This window comes from Leopardus geoffroyi, chromosome C2, assembly GCF_018350155.1.
Source record: "Leopardus geoffroyi isolate Oge1 chromosome C2, O.geoffroyi_Oge1_pat1.0, whole genome shotgun sequence".
Classification (NCBI taxonomy): domain Eukaryota; kingdom Metazoa; phylum Chordata; class Mammalia; order Carnivora; family Felidae; genus Leopardus; species Leopardus geoffroyi.
This window is the reverse complement of record NC_059333.1, coordinates 115555129-115569514: the sequence shown is the minus strand read 5'-3', so window position 1 is coordinate 115569514 and position 14386 is coordinate 115555129. Positions and strand designations below refer to the sequence as shown.

The 14386-nt window shown below is 40.2% G+C and overlaps 1 protein-coding gene across 3 annotated transcripts in view; it reads left to right on the top strand.

The window, feature by feature from the left end:
• CPB1 (carboxypeptidase B1) overlaps window positions 1–10124 on the top strand; it is a 56713-nt gene extending 46589 nt beyond the window's left edge. For all 3 annotated transcript variants that reach the window (XM_045503345.1, XM_045503346.1, XM_045503347.1), the window contains 2 exons: window positions 7841–7925; window positions 9747–10124. In XM_045503345.1, the coding sequence (XP_045359301.1) occupies window positions 7841–7925; window positions 9747–9934 (273 nt within the window). In that variant the 3' untranslated portion in view covers window positions 9935–10124. The remainder of the gene's footprint in view (window positions 1–7840; window positions 7926–9746) is intronic.
• Window positions 10125–14386: the final 4262 nt, after the last annotated feature.

Genomic DNA, 14386 nt, shown 5'->3' with positions numbered 1-14386 from the left:
CTTGAAATTTCTCTGGTTCTGCTTTCTCATTTACCAGCTGCAATAATGAAGGTTTTGCTAAGCCAACACCAGTAGTAGAGACAGCCTTGGGCCTAGAGCTATTGCATCCTGAAGGACTTCCTAGACTGCCCCAATTCCCAGAGACACCCACACATTGGGTAGCCCATGTAGCCATTTTGCAGAACATTCATCAAATTGCCTTTCTTCCCACAAACACATTATTACCTCTGTGCCTGGATACTGCTAAGGATTTACACTGGTCAGCTGAGATGCCTAACCTCAGGGCCCAGTCTTTATGACTCTAGCCCATACTTTCATGGGCATATACTCTCTAACCAGGAGAAAGATGACGGTCTTTCTGAAAAATTATTAAACTTGACCGAAAGAGAAGAATCCACTCCTAAAGCCTAACACCTTCTAGTCCAATGGCACTTCACTACCTCTTAATTAAAGTTTTAGCTAATGAGGTACCAAGATAGAAATCCACTGCTCCACCCAAGCATGTGAGCACAAAGCAAGACCATGATTAGAGATAAACATAAAAATCAGAGGGAAGAAACGCTGTGATTAGAAGGTGGATAATTGCAGGCCCATGTGCATACCCAATCACAGCTGTCCCCACGTCCCTGCCTAATAACAAAAATGACAAGGATATAGTCCCACTGTCAGGCAGGCCACCAGCAGCTAAGGCAGACCAGGACCTGAGACACAAAATATTCACCTCAGGTATTTTCTCAGAACTTTTAAATTTCACTTATAATACCAAAAAAAAAAAAAAAAAAATAGATGACAACCGCAGAATTTATTTAATTAGAGAAACTGGTTGTTGTTTTATGACTATACACTTTAAGTGACTTCTTGGCCTATTAAAGTTCTCCTACAGAGGCCTGGTCAGTACATGGCTCATCAGGTAATTACCAAAAATTTCACTGAGTACCTATCAAGTGCTCAGCGTAAACCATGGTTTTTGCTATCAGAAATGTCAGAACTTATTGAAATGTTAAGACTCAGATATCAGAAACCGTACAAGAGAAGTACAGAATGTGGAGTTTCAAACTAAGCACAGTAGTAGGAATGCAGGGCAGGAAAATGGTAATATGTGATAAAGCTATTCAGTGAAAGTTATAGAAAGGAGAAACAATTTATTCTGGGCCTTGAAGGATGGGCAGGGTTTGGGTGACAGAGGGCTGAAGAGAGCATTTTAGGCAGACAGAAGAGCCAACAAATGTGCAAGAAGGACACTGAAAAATGGAGAGGGAAGGAGAAGGATCAGCCTGTTTCAAGTGTTCTTGTGGAGGAAGAGCGGGAGTGAGGTAAGGAGATTTTGGAGGGACTTAAATGTCACAATGAGTCCTGTGTCATAGCAGGCCCTAGAGCCTGTAACCTGGTAAATATGATTGCCAGCTGAAATACAGGACTCCCAGTTAGATTTGAATTTCAGAGAAATAACAATTTTTAGTGTACATATCTTCCAAATATTGCAGACTTATACTGAAGAAGTATTCACTCTTTATCTGAAATTTAAATTTAATGGGGCATTCTGTATTTTTTGCTAAATCTGGCAACCTGGCTAGTAAAGTGATATTTTAGCAGCATTGACCTAGCAGCAGTGTTTAAGAGACACTTATACTATCATCAGCAAAGAAGATAGGCATTCAGAGAACCTTCAAAATGGTTGTCCTCCTTTTCAATTTTGTCTCTAAAATACACTCGTGTTTACCATAATTATGTCTTTTATCTGACTTTCCTGTAAACTAGTTTTGCGCCCCCTCCCCCCCCCCCCCCCCGCGGCCGACCCCCTAGGAGACATTTGGCAATGTTGGAGAGGCATTTTTGGTTGTCATAACTGTAGGAGTGCTATAGGCAACTCGTGGGTAGAGGCCAGAGGATGCAGATAAACATTCTACAATGCACAGGACAGCCCCCACAACAAAGAATTATCCAGCCCACATGTCAAGAGTGCTGAGGTTGAGAAACCCTGCTTTAAAACTAAGATAAGAACAAAGTCACATTCCTGGCTCAAGGCCCCTGGCTTTCACCCTCCTCACAAATAGTTTATAGTGTTCTGCAAATCTGAAGTGCAAAAGATACAGTACATTCTCATTATACAGCATTTATTTTTTAGTATTTATTTGGAAGAAGTACCACCTACACACATACACACACACACACATACACACACACACAAATACTCTAGACTTTGCAACTTCAGCTGACTCACCCTTCACATTTTCCTTGATTTTAAAGAGCTGAAAAGTATGTATGTAGATCAGCCAAAGAAAAAACTGCTTTACATCAGTGCAAGCATTCCCACTCTCCCCATGAGCTCTGCCAAGACGGGCAGGCCCAGCTCTCCCAAGCCAAGCCTTTCCCCTAACTCCTTGCCTTTCTCTAATCTCGGGCTTCGCAACCAGAGCCTGCACTTGTTTACCCTCCTGTTTTTCTCAGAAACATGTTTGTCTTTTCAAGTCCCAAAGGCCTTCTCCTCAGTGCCTGCCTGTGGGCCTTGCAGGCTTCTCCTCTTGCATCAAAATTATAAAAGTTAAATTCCTCATTGGTCCCTTGGTGTAAGTTACCCATTATCACAGAACAGAAGGAAGGAAATGGCAGTTAAAGATCATTTTGATGCTTCCATTATCACATGTATTCACCCAGAGGAATAATTAAACTCAGAACTTCCAGTTAGAAACAAAGTTCTGGAGAAAATTTCCTTCGAATTGGCTTATACCCCATAGTCAGTTTGGAACTTTTGTTTCCTTGTACTGGAATAATGGACCAGCGGAAGACCCGAAGAGGCAGCCCCCCGCCTCCCATGACTCTGGCTGGCAGTGAAGACCATGGGCACAGCCATGAGACAGGGGCTTCCTGATCACATGTTATCTGGGAACGCAGGTCAGTGGAAAAGAACACCCTCGCCTTATTCATCTTACCAGCCCCCTGGAGCTCAGAGCCTGAGAAACATTACACTAGTTGGTCTTTTGTCTCTTGGGCTTTGAGTTAGATGTGACACTTTAGACTCTCTCTGTCTTTTGCTCTATGACCAAGGCCTCTTTTTAAGAAAACAGGTGACAAAAGAGAACATGCATAAGACATGGTAGGAAACTCATATCTAAGGATTAATAAAGGCTGGCCATGTTTGGCCTTGACTGAAAGCAAAGTTTTCTCTGAGGCTGATTTATATTTAGCTTCCTTCTGTTCTTTACAATTGGTAAAACCAGCTCCAGCAACACTTCTTTTGAAGTATTCGAAGGCCACAAGGAGAAGTGAAAAAGAGCACAGGATTTAAAGCAAGAAGAACCTAGCTCAAGTCAGCCACTTATGGGGCTGCATGCCCTTGGGAAAGTTCTTTTATCCTCTCTGAGTTTCAGTTCTTTTATCTGTAAAATGGGGATAAAAATATCTAGCTCTTATCAAGAGCTCTTTGTAAAGTCTAAGGTTTTATGTAAATGTTAGTTCTTATTTTGAACCCATTGAGCAAGGATGTAAGATGTCCCTCAAATAACAGGTTGTATAGAAAGAGTCTTTAATTGGAGTTTCAAGATGTGGATCATGCTTTCTGATGTGCTATTGCTTCTGCGGGTCTTTCGTCAGCTGTCTTAGTCCCTTTTTACAGAAATGTACAAGGGAAAGGAGTTACCACTCTAACATTTTAGCGAATGCAGGAATTATCTGTCTTTTACCATTCCTGGCTGGGGTCAGTCACCCAGCTTGGTTGGAACATTCCCACTGAGCGTGCTGCCCCACGTGGCATTCCATTTTGCTAGAAAATTCTATGCTGATGAAATGTGGACAGATAGTGTTGGAAAGATAAATGAGTAACATTTGTGAAAGTATTTGAACTCTTCAAAAGAAAAGACCCACACTGATTCCAGGGATTTTTGTTAAGATCATTGGAATTTAAAATATGATATTTTGGTCAATTAATGTCTGTTCTGGTTTTTTTTTTTTTTTTTTTTTTTTTTTTTTTTTTGTCTCTTAGCTTTGGAGAGGCTGAGAGAAAGTGTCCACAGACTTCATTTTTTTTTTAATTACTGGAAATAAGTAAAATGCAAAGCAGACGTATCGTGTAATTGTGGCGACCCATCAACTATCACTACATGGTACCAACCACCCTCCCCACAAACATCCCCAATCTCCACTCACACATGTCCCAGCCTTTACAGAGCTCAGCATCCTGCACACCCACCCAAATCAGGCCCATCTGTAACGCCCCAAAGTCCTAGGATAAGACTCAATCAACCAACCATGTGCTAGATGCTATACAATCTGCTGCAGATACAAAGTAAATAGCCAAGAATCCCTTTCCACAGGGGGGCTTGCCTGAGGGGTGGGGCAAATAGATGCAAAAAAACAATTCATTATAGAATAGAGTGACAGGAACTCTGATAGTGGTATGAGTTTTCACAAAAGAGGGGTGAATCAATGCTCTCTAAGAGAGTCAGGGGCAACTTCACAGAGAAGGTGACACTAAAACTGAATCTGGAAGGACAACAGTAATTCTCCAAATCAACAAAGATGAGAAGAGCACCTCAACAAAGGGAGAAGGATACCCAATGTGATGGGGGTAAGAAGAGGCAGGCACGGGTAAGAAGTAGCTCAGGGAAACCTAGCTCGGAAGGAAGAGGAATGCACAGCAAGGGGTGCAGACTGGGAGAGGAGGGAGGGCCTAGCTCGCACTCTATGCCCAAAAGGAGGCCGGACTTCAACAGAAGGTGAGAAAGCCACTGAGAGATGTGGTGATGAGGTGACACTCAGAAGATGAGTGATGAGTAGGTATCAAGAGGTTAGAGCAACTGAGGACAAGGAGAGCAAAGGCTGACACAAACTAAAGGTTCCTGCAACGTGCACCAGTGGCAGGAACAAATTAACATCCTTTTTAAACTAACATCAATCTGAGATATTGGGGTCTGCAACAAAGGCAGAACAACTGCTTCCAGAAGATGCTTACGAAGTCTTAGAAAGCACTTGGTTATTATCACTTTGAGGAAAGGCAAACTGCACATTTTTGTATGGCCCTAATGGTAGTTATGACTACAATGGTAAGTTGATAAGTCAAAAGAGAGAACAGATCACAAGTAGGCCCCTTCGGTTTTGTCAGATAACTCAAATATTATGTCATACCAATAACCTTATTAAGAGACTTGAAGGTCAACAGGCACTCAGGAGTTTAACAGATAATGACAGTGACCTTCTTGTCTTAAATCTCCTCTAGTCTTCATAACTGTTCATGTTTGGAACTAATCCCGAAGAATCACACTTCTTTATTTCTCCAGCTTTTTTGAGATATAATTGACATATAACATTGTATCGGTTTAAGGGGTACAGTGTGTTGATTTGATACACATATACATTGGGAAATGGACACCACATTAGCTAATACATCCTTTACTTCACATAATTATCATTTTGTTGCTGTTGCTATTTTGTTGCTTTGTTGTTATGGTGAGAACATTAAAGCTCTATTCTCATAGCAACCTTCAAGTACAATACGGTACTGTTAATCATAGTCATAATGCTGAACCTGAGACCCTCAGAACTTATTAGAATTGTATCTCTAGCTAAAAGTAATAATTCAAGGCTTAAAGACAGGGAAAAAAAAAAACCCAGAACAGATGAAAAGCCTAAGAAAGGTAAGTAGGGAAGGAATAAGAGTTATTTAGGATCCGAGGTTCTGCGTTATAGAAAAATAACTACAGATATCCTCAGATGAATGCAAGTTAATGAAATTACAGAAGAGGAGAAAATATACAATTTACTTACCAAAAATAATTAGTACCTCACCATGTTTCACATCTGTAAAAGATGGTTTCAAATCTATTCTGAGCATTATGCAATTGTGAATAGATTATTCTCATTTCAGTCTGCAGTAGGCCCTGTACTAGAGGGTAGAGACGAGACCTGGCTCTAGTATGTTGGTCAGAATAAGATTCAAACAATAGGGCTACACATTTAGACCACAACAGTGAAAGATTCCATGCAGTAAGAGAAAGCATATATTCGTTTACCAGGTGGGGAAAAAAAGGGAAATGAAACCCTACAAGTTTCAAGTCACTGTCCCCAAACTCTGAGAACAATAAATTAGTTCCAAGAAACTGATTACCCCATTTCAGTGGACCAAACCAGAAAATCTAAAAAAATAGAATTATTCTACTTTATAATTCTTTTTAAATTTTCCAATTTACCACTTGGTTGATAAAGCATTAGCAATTTAGGAGCTGGAACCTTGAAGTTTTATAGCCATGCCCTGGTCATTTTGACATAAGATACCACTAAACTGGTTTTGATATTAGAAGAAGGACTAAGGGAAGTTCCTACTTTGCAATACCCGGAGTATTTTGATTTCATCACCAACCTCACAGCTTTCCAAGCATATGTATGAGACATAATCATGATGCCAAAGTATGAAATATGGCTAGTTTCATAACCAGAATGAATTATGGCTAATTCTGTAGTAAACAATCAGATTCTCAAATCTATTCCCAAGACAGCCAAGTCAGGCCTTGCTTTTCAAGTGATTCATTTAAATATGCAGTATGTCAGTGGATGTTAGGGAGTTAGGGAGGATTGGGGGTATAGAGCCCTTGCCCTTGAGTAGTTGGGTGCAGTGGAACAGAAAAGCAGTGGATCCTTGAAGAGAACGATGCTGCTTCTAAAACACACACACAAACACACACAAACACACACACACACACACACACACACACACACGTTAATACTTGCCACTTTTTTAAATTCTGGAATTCGAATGTTCTTCGTTTTGAAATAGATGTTGTCTAATTCTTCAGTCTAAAAATCTTCAAAGCCAGAACCACCCTCATCCCTGGAACTGCCGATTCCTAAGAATCTCTATGCTGGCAGCAAACACTATATTGAATATCCAATCGTTCATATGTGTAGTTTTTAATACTCTTACCCCAGCTCATATAATACTACTTTATCTTGACTTTATAACCTACCACATTTCCAGGTAGTTTTTGTTTTGTTTTGTTTTGTTTGGGGTTACTTTGTACGTATTTGATTTGTTTGTTTGCCTGCATTAGGTAGACAACCTCTTTGCACAACCACAAAGACCTCCTTGTCTCCAGCTTTTCTCTTTGTACAAGCACCAGAGACAATACAGATTTGCCACACTAATCCTCAGACATAGCCTAATTCTTAATACACAGTAACATTTTACTGTTATCAATGAATGTGATATCTGGGACAATTACAGATTACTGTAGCTTCATTTCTCTAGCCTGAACTAAGGTTTAAAAAAAAAAAAGTTTAACAAGTCTAAATAAGAATACCTGGGGGAAAAGACACACTAAGTTCTATGTAAAGAAAAAGAAAAGAAAGTAAGAGATTGTCCTCTGACTAAAATAGAACTTATTGCCGGTTACTGCAACAATGATTTGAAATAAATGTAAGGACCTAATTCTTAAATAAGAGGGCAAGAGTGCTAATTGTCCTCAGAGTTCCAACAATTAGTTCCTGGACAACCACTAAGTGGTAAGCCTTGGCCTGGACCCTGAAGACATGGAGATAAAAGACAGAAAAAAATCACTGAGAACTCAGAGGCCAGCAAATGGTGTTGCCACAACACAACACGTTTTGTGTGGAACAGAGGGAAGCTCGGAGTGAGTGCCTGGAGAGAGCATGAGGTAAGACATCCTCACCCAAGAATGACTTGGATCACGTGACTAGGTCAGCTAAAAACTCAGAATGGGCCCTAAGTAGAAAACTAACCCAAACTGTGTCTTGTGTCTCTTCAATGTCTTAAAAATAATGTACAGATACTTGTTTGTTTGTCAGTGTGTACTTTCACTTATTTACTGACTAACTGCTGGTTCTTTTGCAGAATGCCCTGGCTAAAGCTACCGTAAAAGAACTTGCCACACTGCATGGCACCAAGTACACATATGGCCCAGGAGCTACAACAATCTGTGAGTCTTGGCTTCAGAACTGTGCAAAGAGACCGCATGCCTAAAAAGGCGACAAATGGTTCCCAGAGACTTTCTTTAGATCATCTGAAGCATGTGGCTTTTGCCTGACAGTGAATTTTTTATACAACGTGTCGTCAGTTTTCTGTTCGGAAAAAATATCCCTTTCAACCCATAAAAACATTTGCTCTCTATAAACATCCATTGGGCTCCCACTACTATGTGCCAGGCCCACACTAGGTGCTAGAGAAGAAAGGAAGGATGGAGAGAAGGCAAGAGAGAAGGAGAAAGGGAAGGAGGGGGGACCAGCACAGTCTTCTAAGAACCCACAGTAGGGAAGCAGGAAAACTAAATATAGGGATGCTAAGTGCTAGGACAGAGGATGAGCAGAGAAGGAGCACCACCTAGGACCAAATAGCCCATCCCATGGTATCAGGGATGACCGCCCAGGAGAATGACTCAGAAGCTTTACCTGGAAGGACAACTGCCGATGACAAGCATAAGAAGGAGTGTTTCCCTGACTAAACAGACTGCAGGTGTGAGGGCTAATTCGGGCTCAAGCCACTTTCCAGGGATAGATGTGAGCCCCTCTGACCAGTCACTCGGTGTGTTAGAGCAAATGTCAAGAGACACACAGCAAGAGGGTTCGGTAGGGGCTAGACCCCAGAGTTCAGATTTCACTTAGATGCTACAGAGTTTGAGTGTCACTGGGAAGGCACATCCTGCAGGCCCCACTTTCCACTTCTACTTCTATTTTCCTTTGCCTGTGCATGATTTCTTTTTGCCCCAGATCTGAAAGGACTAAAAATACAAGGGAAAAGGGCCAGTCCTGTCATCACAGGGCCTCCTGTGCAGCTGGAGAGGCTCCAATCCTGGGTTGTTGTTTTCTTTTAGGTTTTATGTTGAATACAGTTCTCTGTACTCTTGGACTTTTTTCAACTGCTCTGAATCATATGGGGCATACTGTTTTCTTACAGGGTTCCAACAGAAATAGCCCACTTAGTCATATATTGTGAATTTCTTGCATGTTTTATTCAGACTAATTCAATGAAGGTTCTTTTTCCATTATACCATAAACCTCGGAGGGCAGAAGTCACATCTTGCCTCTATCCTGGCACCTCCAGAGTACAGCCCGTGGCCTGCTGCCCAGTGGGCTGTACAACTGTTGACGGAATAAACAGATCAAAGAATGAATTAATGAATTAATCAATGAATGAATGAACAAATGAGCTAATGACTGAATAAATATAAAATGCACGTGGCAGTAACATCATAACTGTTATTGAATGAATAGCTGAATAAATGCCCAATCTATGCCAGACCATATGCTAGGCCCTGAAGAAACCACTATAAAGGCACAGCACTGCCCTCAAGATGCTCCAATTTCATCATTCAGCCCCGTTTCCTCGGGATTTGGAGTTCTCGCCTATCACCAGTCATCACGAAGCTTACCTTATTTTCCCAGGACACAAATACTCTTTTTCCAGAAACTATATATATTTTGTCAACAAATTACATATGTTATAGTCTACTATAGCATACAAGCACAGTGGGAAGTTTATATTATATTATAAATTACATACTTCCTGGAGTATGAAACATGTCATTCCCACTATAATTAAGCTTAAAGGTAAGATTGTCCTGAGTTTTTAAAACACCCCCATAGCCTTTATAATCCAGTTTTCTAGAGTATTTTGCCCTGTAAAACAGTTGTAATTACAAATGAAAGATGGTGTGTGTTTTTTTGTTTTTCTAATTTTCTTCCTGGATTTTAAGTTTTTTGGTTTTTTGTTTTTCTGTTTTTCTGCTGTTTGCACATTGCAGATCCTGCTGCTGGGGGCTCTGATGACTGGGCTTATGACCAAGGAATCAAATATTCTTTTACCTTCGAACTCCGGGATAAAGGCAGATATGGCTTTGTCCTCCCTGAATCCCAGATTCGGCCAACCTGTGAAGAAACGATGCTAGCCATCAAGTACCTTGCCAGATACGTCATGGAGCATCCATACTAGTAGAAAATGCTGACAGCCTTATTTCCAAGTGCTCACTCTTCATTTATTTTCAATCCTGAGCTCTTATTTTTGTTTCCCTGTAAATTTTCCAGATCCTAATCTTTCTTTTACGCTATCGGTCTATTAAACTACTTGGATCTTTTAATACTTGTAATAATAAAAGTGAATCTATTGTAATTATAAAACCTGACAAATTGCCTACTTCTTTAGAAAAAAGAAATGATGTGAACCAATGACTAAGCAACTCACACAGGGTGTTGATGAGGATCAGCAATATAGGAGTTAAAAGTCCTCAGGGTATTTGCCAACTCTGGAAGACTGCAGACATGCACAGGTTATAATGAGGGCATATAAGGAAGGAGAAATATAAGGGGAAATTTAAGAAAACTCAGTTTGGTGAAAGACCCCATCTTGGTTTAGATTTCATCTCAGTTCATTTATTTTTTTCTAAGTTTATTTATTTTGAGAGAGAGAGAGAGGGAGAGGGAGGGAGGGAGGGAGAGAGAGAGAGAGAGAGAGAGAGAGAGAGAGAGAGAGAGAGGAATCCCAAGCAGGTTCCACACTGCCAGCACGGAGTCCAACATGGGGCTCAATCTCACGAACCGTGAGATCATGACCTGAGTCAAAACCAAGAGTCAGACGCTTAACCAACTGAGCCACCCAGGTGTCCCTCAGCTCATTTATTTTATGAACTGTCTACTACATGCCAAACACTTTGGTAAGCAATCAGGGACAGAACAATGAAAAAGGAAGACATTTCTGCCTTCAATGGACATTTGGGAAGACAGACATGAAATAATTATTTAATAGTTATTTAATAGTTCATGATTTAATTTACACTAAGCAAGTAAGTGCTAGACAAATTACATAAAAAGACCATTTAAAAGATCTACCTCCCTGGTGGGGGGGCGGGGGGGAGGCTCTCTCAGGGAGTGCTGGAACTTGAAGAATAAGTCACAAGTAGCTGGAGGAAGGGAGTGCCTCTTCCAAACCCTGTGACTATTCAGAACCTGTAAGAAGAAAGTCAGAGAGGGAGGAACCTAGAGAGTTGAGCGAAGAAGGGTTTGTTCAGGGGCTGAGGAGGGAAGTAAAGGCCATAAGGCACAGCAAAGAGGTTAAGGATTTAGAAAAATCAGTATATGAACAATGGGAAGCCATTGAAAACATTAGATTGCAAATGACACGACCAGAGTTTTTAAAACACCAGCCAGCTAAGGTGTGGAAAGCAGGTTGGAAATAAAACCAGAGGGTGTCAGGAACCCTGGGTGCACCTGTTAGGCCTGAAACAAAAGAGGCAAAAATTATTCCATGATTTGAAGTTTCCCAGAAATGGAACTGAACATGGTAATGTTAGAGAGTATTATGCGAAGTTCAAATTTTAAAATATAATAATAGGTATCTAGTTACAATTTGCAGGCATCTCTTAATTTATAATCTACTTTAGTACTCTACTTTAAAATATGAGCTAATTGCTTTCTGTGTGGATTCAAGTAAAATAGGATTCCATATCTGGCAAAATATATTAAAATAGTTTTGATACTGTTCTATTCAAAACCAGAACCCTTTGAAATCACCGAGGTGTGTTTCGAAGTTGTCAAGCCAAAGAATGATTAATTGCATTAATTGTCCACTAGGTGGTAGCAGTGCTGCTGCTACAATTCGTCCAGCAATCCTCGGCAAAATAATTTAGTAATACATCATTTAAAGAAGCAGAGAAACAGACACGTAAGTGCAAAAAAAGAAATTCCCATGAATTCTCAAGCACTACTGGCAGTAATAAAAACATAGATGTAATTTAGCTAAATTATCTTTCCCCCATGTTGTTTAAATTATATCCATGTTGGGAATTAGAAAGCTAACTCAGCCAGAGTTACCTAAGTGAAGTTACACTGCTGAAGGTATACCATTCAATCCACAGGTGGTTCCACAAAACACTCCCATAATCCACCTCTAGCAAGTAACACTGACCTCAAACTAAGGGATGCTGTGACCCAAAGTTCAGAAGTCATGTGTGTAAACCATAAAGAACCCTCCAAAGTCTCTAAATTAAGTGCTTTAAATTAGAAATTGTCAAAAATTCCAAGGAATTTTTAAGACAAATAAGGACTAGGAAAGTAAATACGCAAATAAGATCTCATTTAAATTCCCATGTATCCAAGATTTCTCGTACCAGAAACATTTTTGCTATACCTCTGGCTGACTGAAAGTCAACAGCTCTCTGGCTAGGGGTGCCACTTGCTTGAGCTAAACTGAGAAAAAAAACAGAAAGAGATTTCTGCTTTAGACCTTCCCAGTGCAATACCATATGACCTCCTGCCAGGTGGACCAGAAACTGTCCAGGGTTCCTGCCTAAACTGGCCTACCCAGAAGCCTCTGGCTGTAAGGGCACCTCTGCTCCTCCCTCCTTTAAATTTCTCCCACACTGAGATCCCAGGACAGGCTCTGAATCCTTCCTCAGTCCCAAGCTCTCACCCTGCCAAAGCAGCAAGTCTGGAATATGGGAATTCTACGTATCTAGAATAACATCCCGTGTAGTCACCGGTTTTTGCCACATAACCTATATGAGTTGATCAAAAGAAAATTTCAGGCACAGAAGAAAAACAGAAGGAATCATGACAGTCAATGAGGTTATTTGGGGGCCAAATGGGGTCTTGATGAGCCTCTCAGGTCACCTCATTTGAGCAGGTGGTCACTCCCCCTCTAGCCAGCTCTCACACTGCCTGAATCACACACCCACATCTTTGTCCAGAAATGCCACCTTCCCTTCAACGAATGAAGACAAGTATTTCTGCGGCATTTTGCAGGGAAGCTGCAATATTCAATATCCACAATGAAAGGCAACACATTTTTCTTTCAACACATCCTTTATGATATACCTAAAGGTAATCCAGAAGCTTCTTGGATTTGATTTGGAGAATCATTTGAAAGACTCTAGTAAAATCACAAGAGAATCTTCACTTTCGTTTTCTAAGATACATCTTTTATAGTGATAATGTTTAAATATATGCACAAAATACATAGTTTAAAAAATAAAGCAATATTTTAAACTGCAGCTAGGCATATACTACTGCAAAACTCCACGGAGTTCAAAGATCCAGAAGGGTGGAAAATTTTTGTTGTGTGAGGCATTCAACATTAAATCTTTCGAAAGAGATTAATTTGATCTATGAAACATCACACCACCTTACAGAGTCAATCCTAAAATGACACGCTGTCCGATAGCTATTCATCCTATACCATGCATGTGCCAAGATCGTTTGTAAATTTTGAGGCGATAATACAAGATTATACAGAACTATGCCTGCCAAGAAATCACACCAGTTCTGAGAAACAGCTCCAGAATATTCTTGAAATCCATCTACTGTATCTGTTCTTTAGAGGCTAACTAAAGCAGGGAGGATTTGGAAGTCTTAAAAAAAAAAAAAAAAAGCATCACATGTCAATGTCCTATTCTAGAAACAGGGAACAGAAATATGTAACAGATATTAAGAAGTCCAAGATTATTTGTAATTAGAGTCTTAGCCTGAGAGATGGCAGGATCCTTTCCTCCAAATAAAATACAAGCATCCTTCCTACTTAACCTGAAAAACAGACACACAAGCCTTCTCTACAGTTTTAAAACTAGTCACACACAAAAAAAAATGGCTTTAAGAAAATATATAAGAATGCTAGGATTAAGGGTGATTTCTACCTTCCTTCAAATTTTCTGTATTTTGCTCAATTATTTTCAGTAGGAATTTATTACTTGAAGAGTCAGAAAATAAAACTCCAAAAAGAAAAGCTGTAACATAAAAAAACTTTCCTGAAGTAGCCCCCAGTAAAACAAAAACAGAAAGATATTTCACCTCTAAAAAACACAGCCATCACTTTCACCCAGCACATGATATTTACTGACACTCCAGTTGATAGTGGCCAACTGTAAGTCTTTTTACCAAGTGCTTAGAAGGCACGGGCATATTTTTTTGCACCTACCATCCGCCAAGTCCTTCACAGATGGTATCGCATTTAGCCTTCACGGCCTCTTGCCCGATTCCAGTTTGCATCTCCATTTCACAGATGACGAAACACCAATGTTTTTGAGGTTATAGTATTTTTAATACATTCAAAATATTCTGTGTCTTGATAAGTTACAATGTAGCTTCAAAAACATATTTTATGTTATTAAGGACCACCCGCCAAGGTTCCGTAGCCAGATCCCCAATTCACCTCAGGTTCCAAGTGCAAATTTAAACGGATTTCTTCCATCATTCAATTCAAACATATGGAAAAGCAGTATTTGAGAACAAAGAACTGGGTTCAAATCTCAACTCTGTGAACATACTAGCTCTTTGCTTGCCATCTGTAAAATGGGTATTCCCAATTGTAAAAGGTAGGTGAGTAGCATAACACTGCATCTGCCACAAAATGGGCGTTTAGTGTTAGTGCTTTTCCCACCCCTCCCTCCCCAACTAG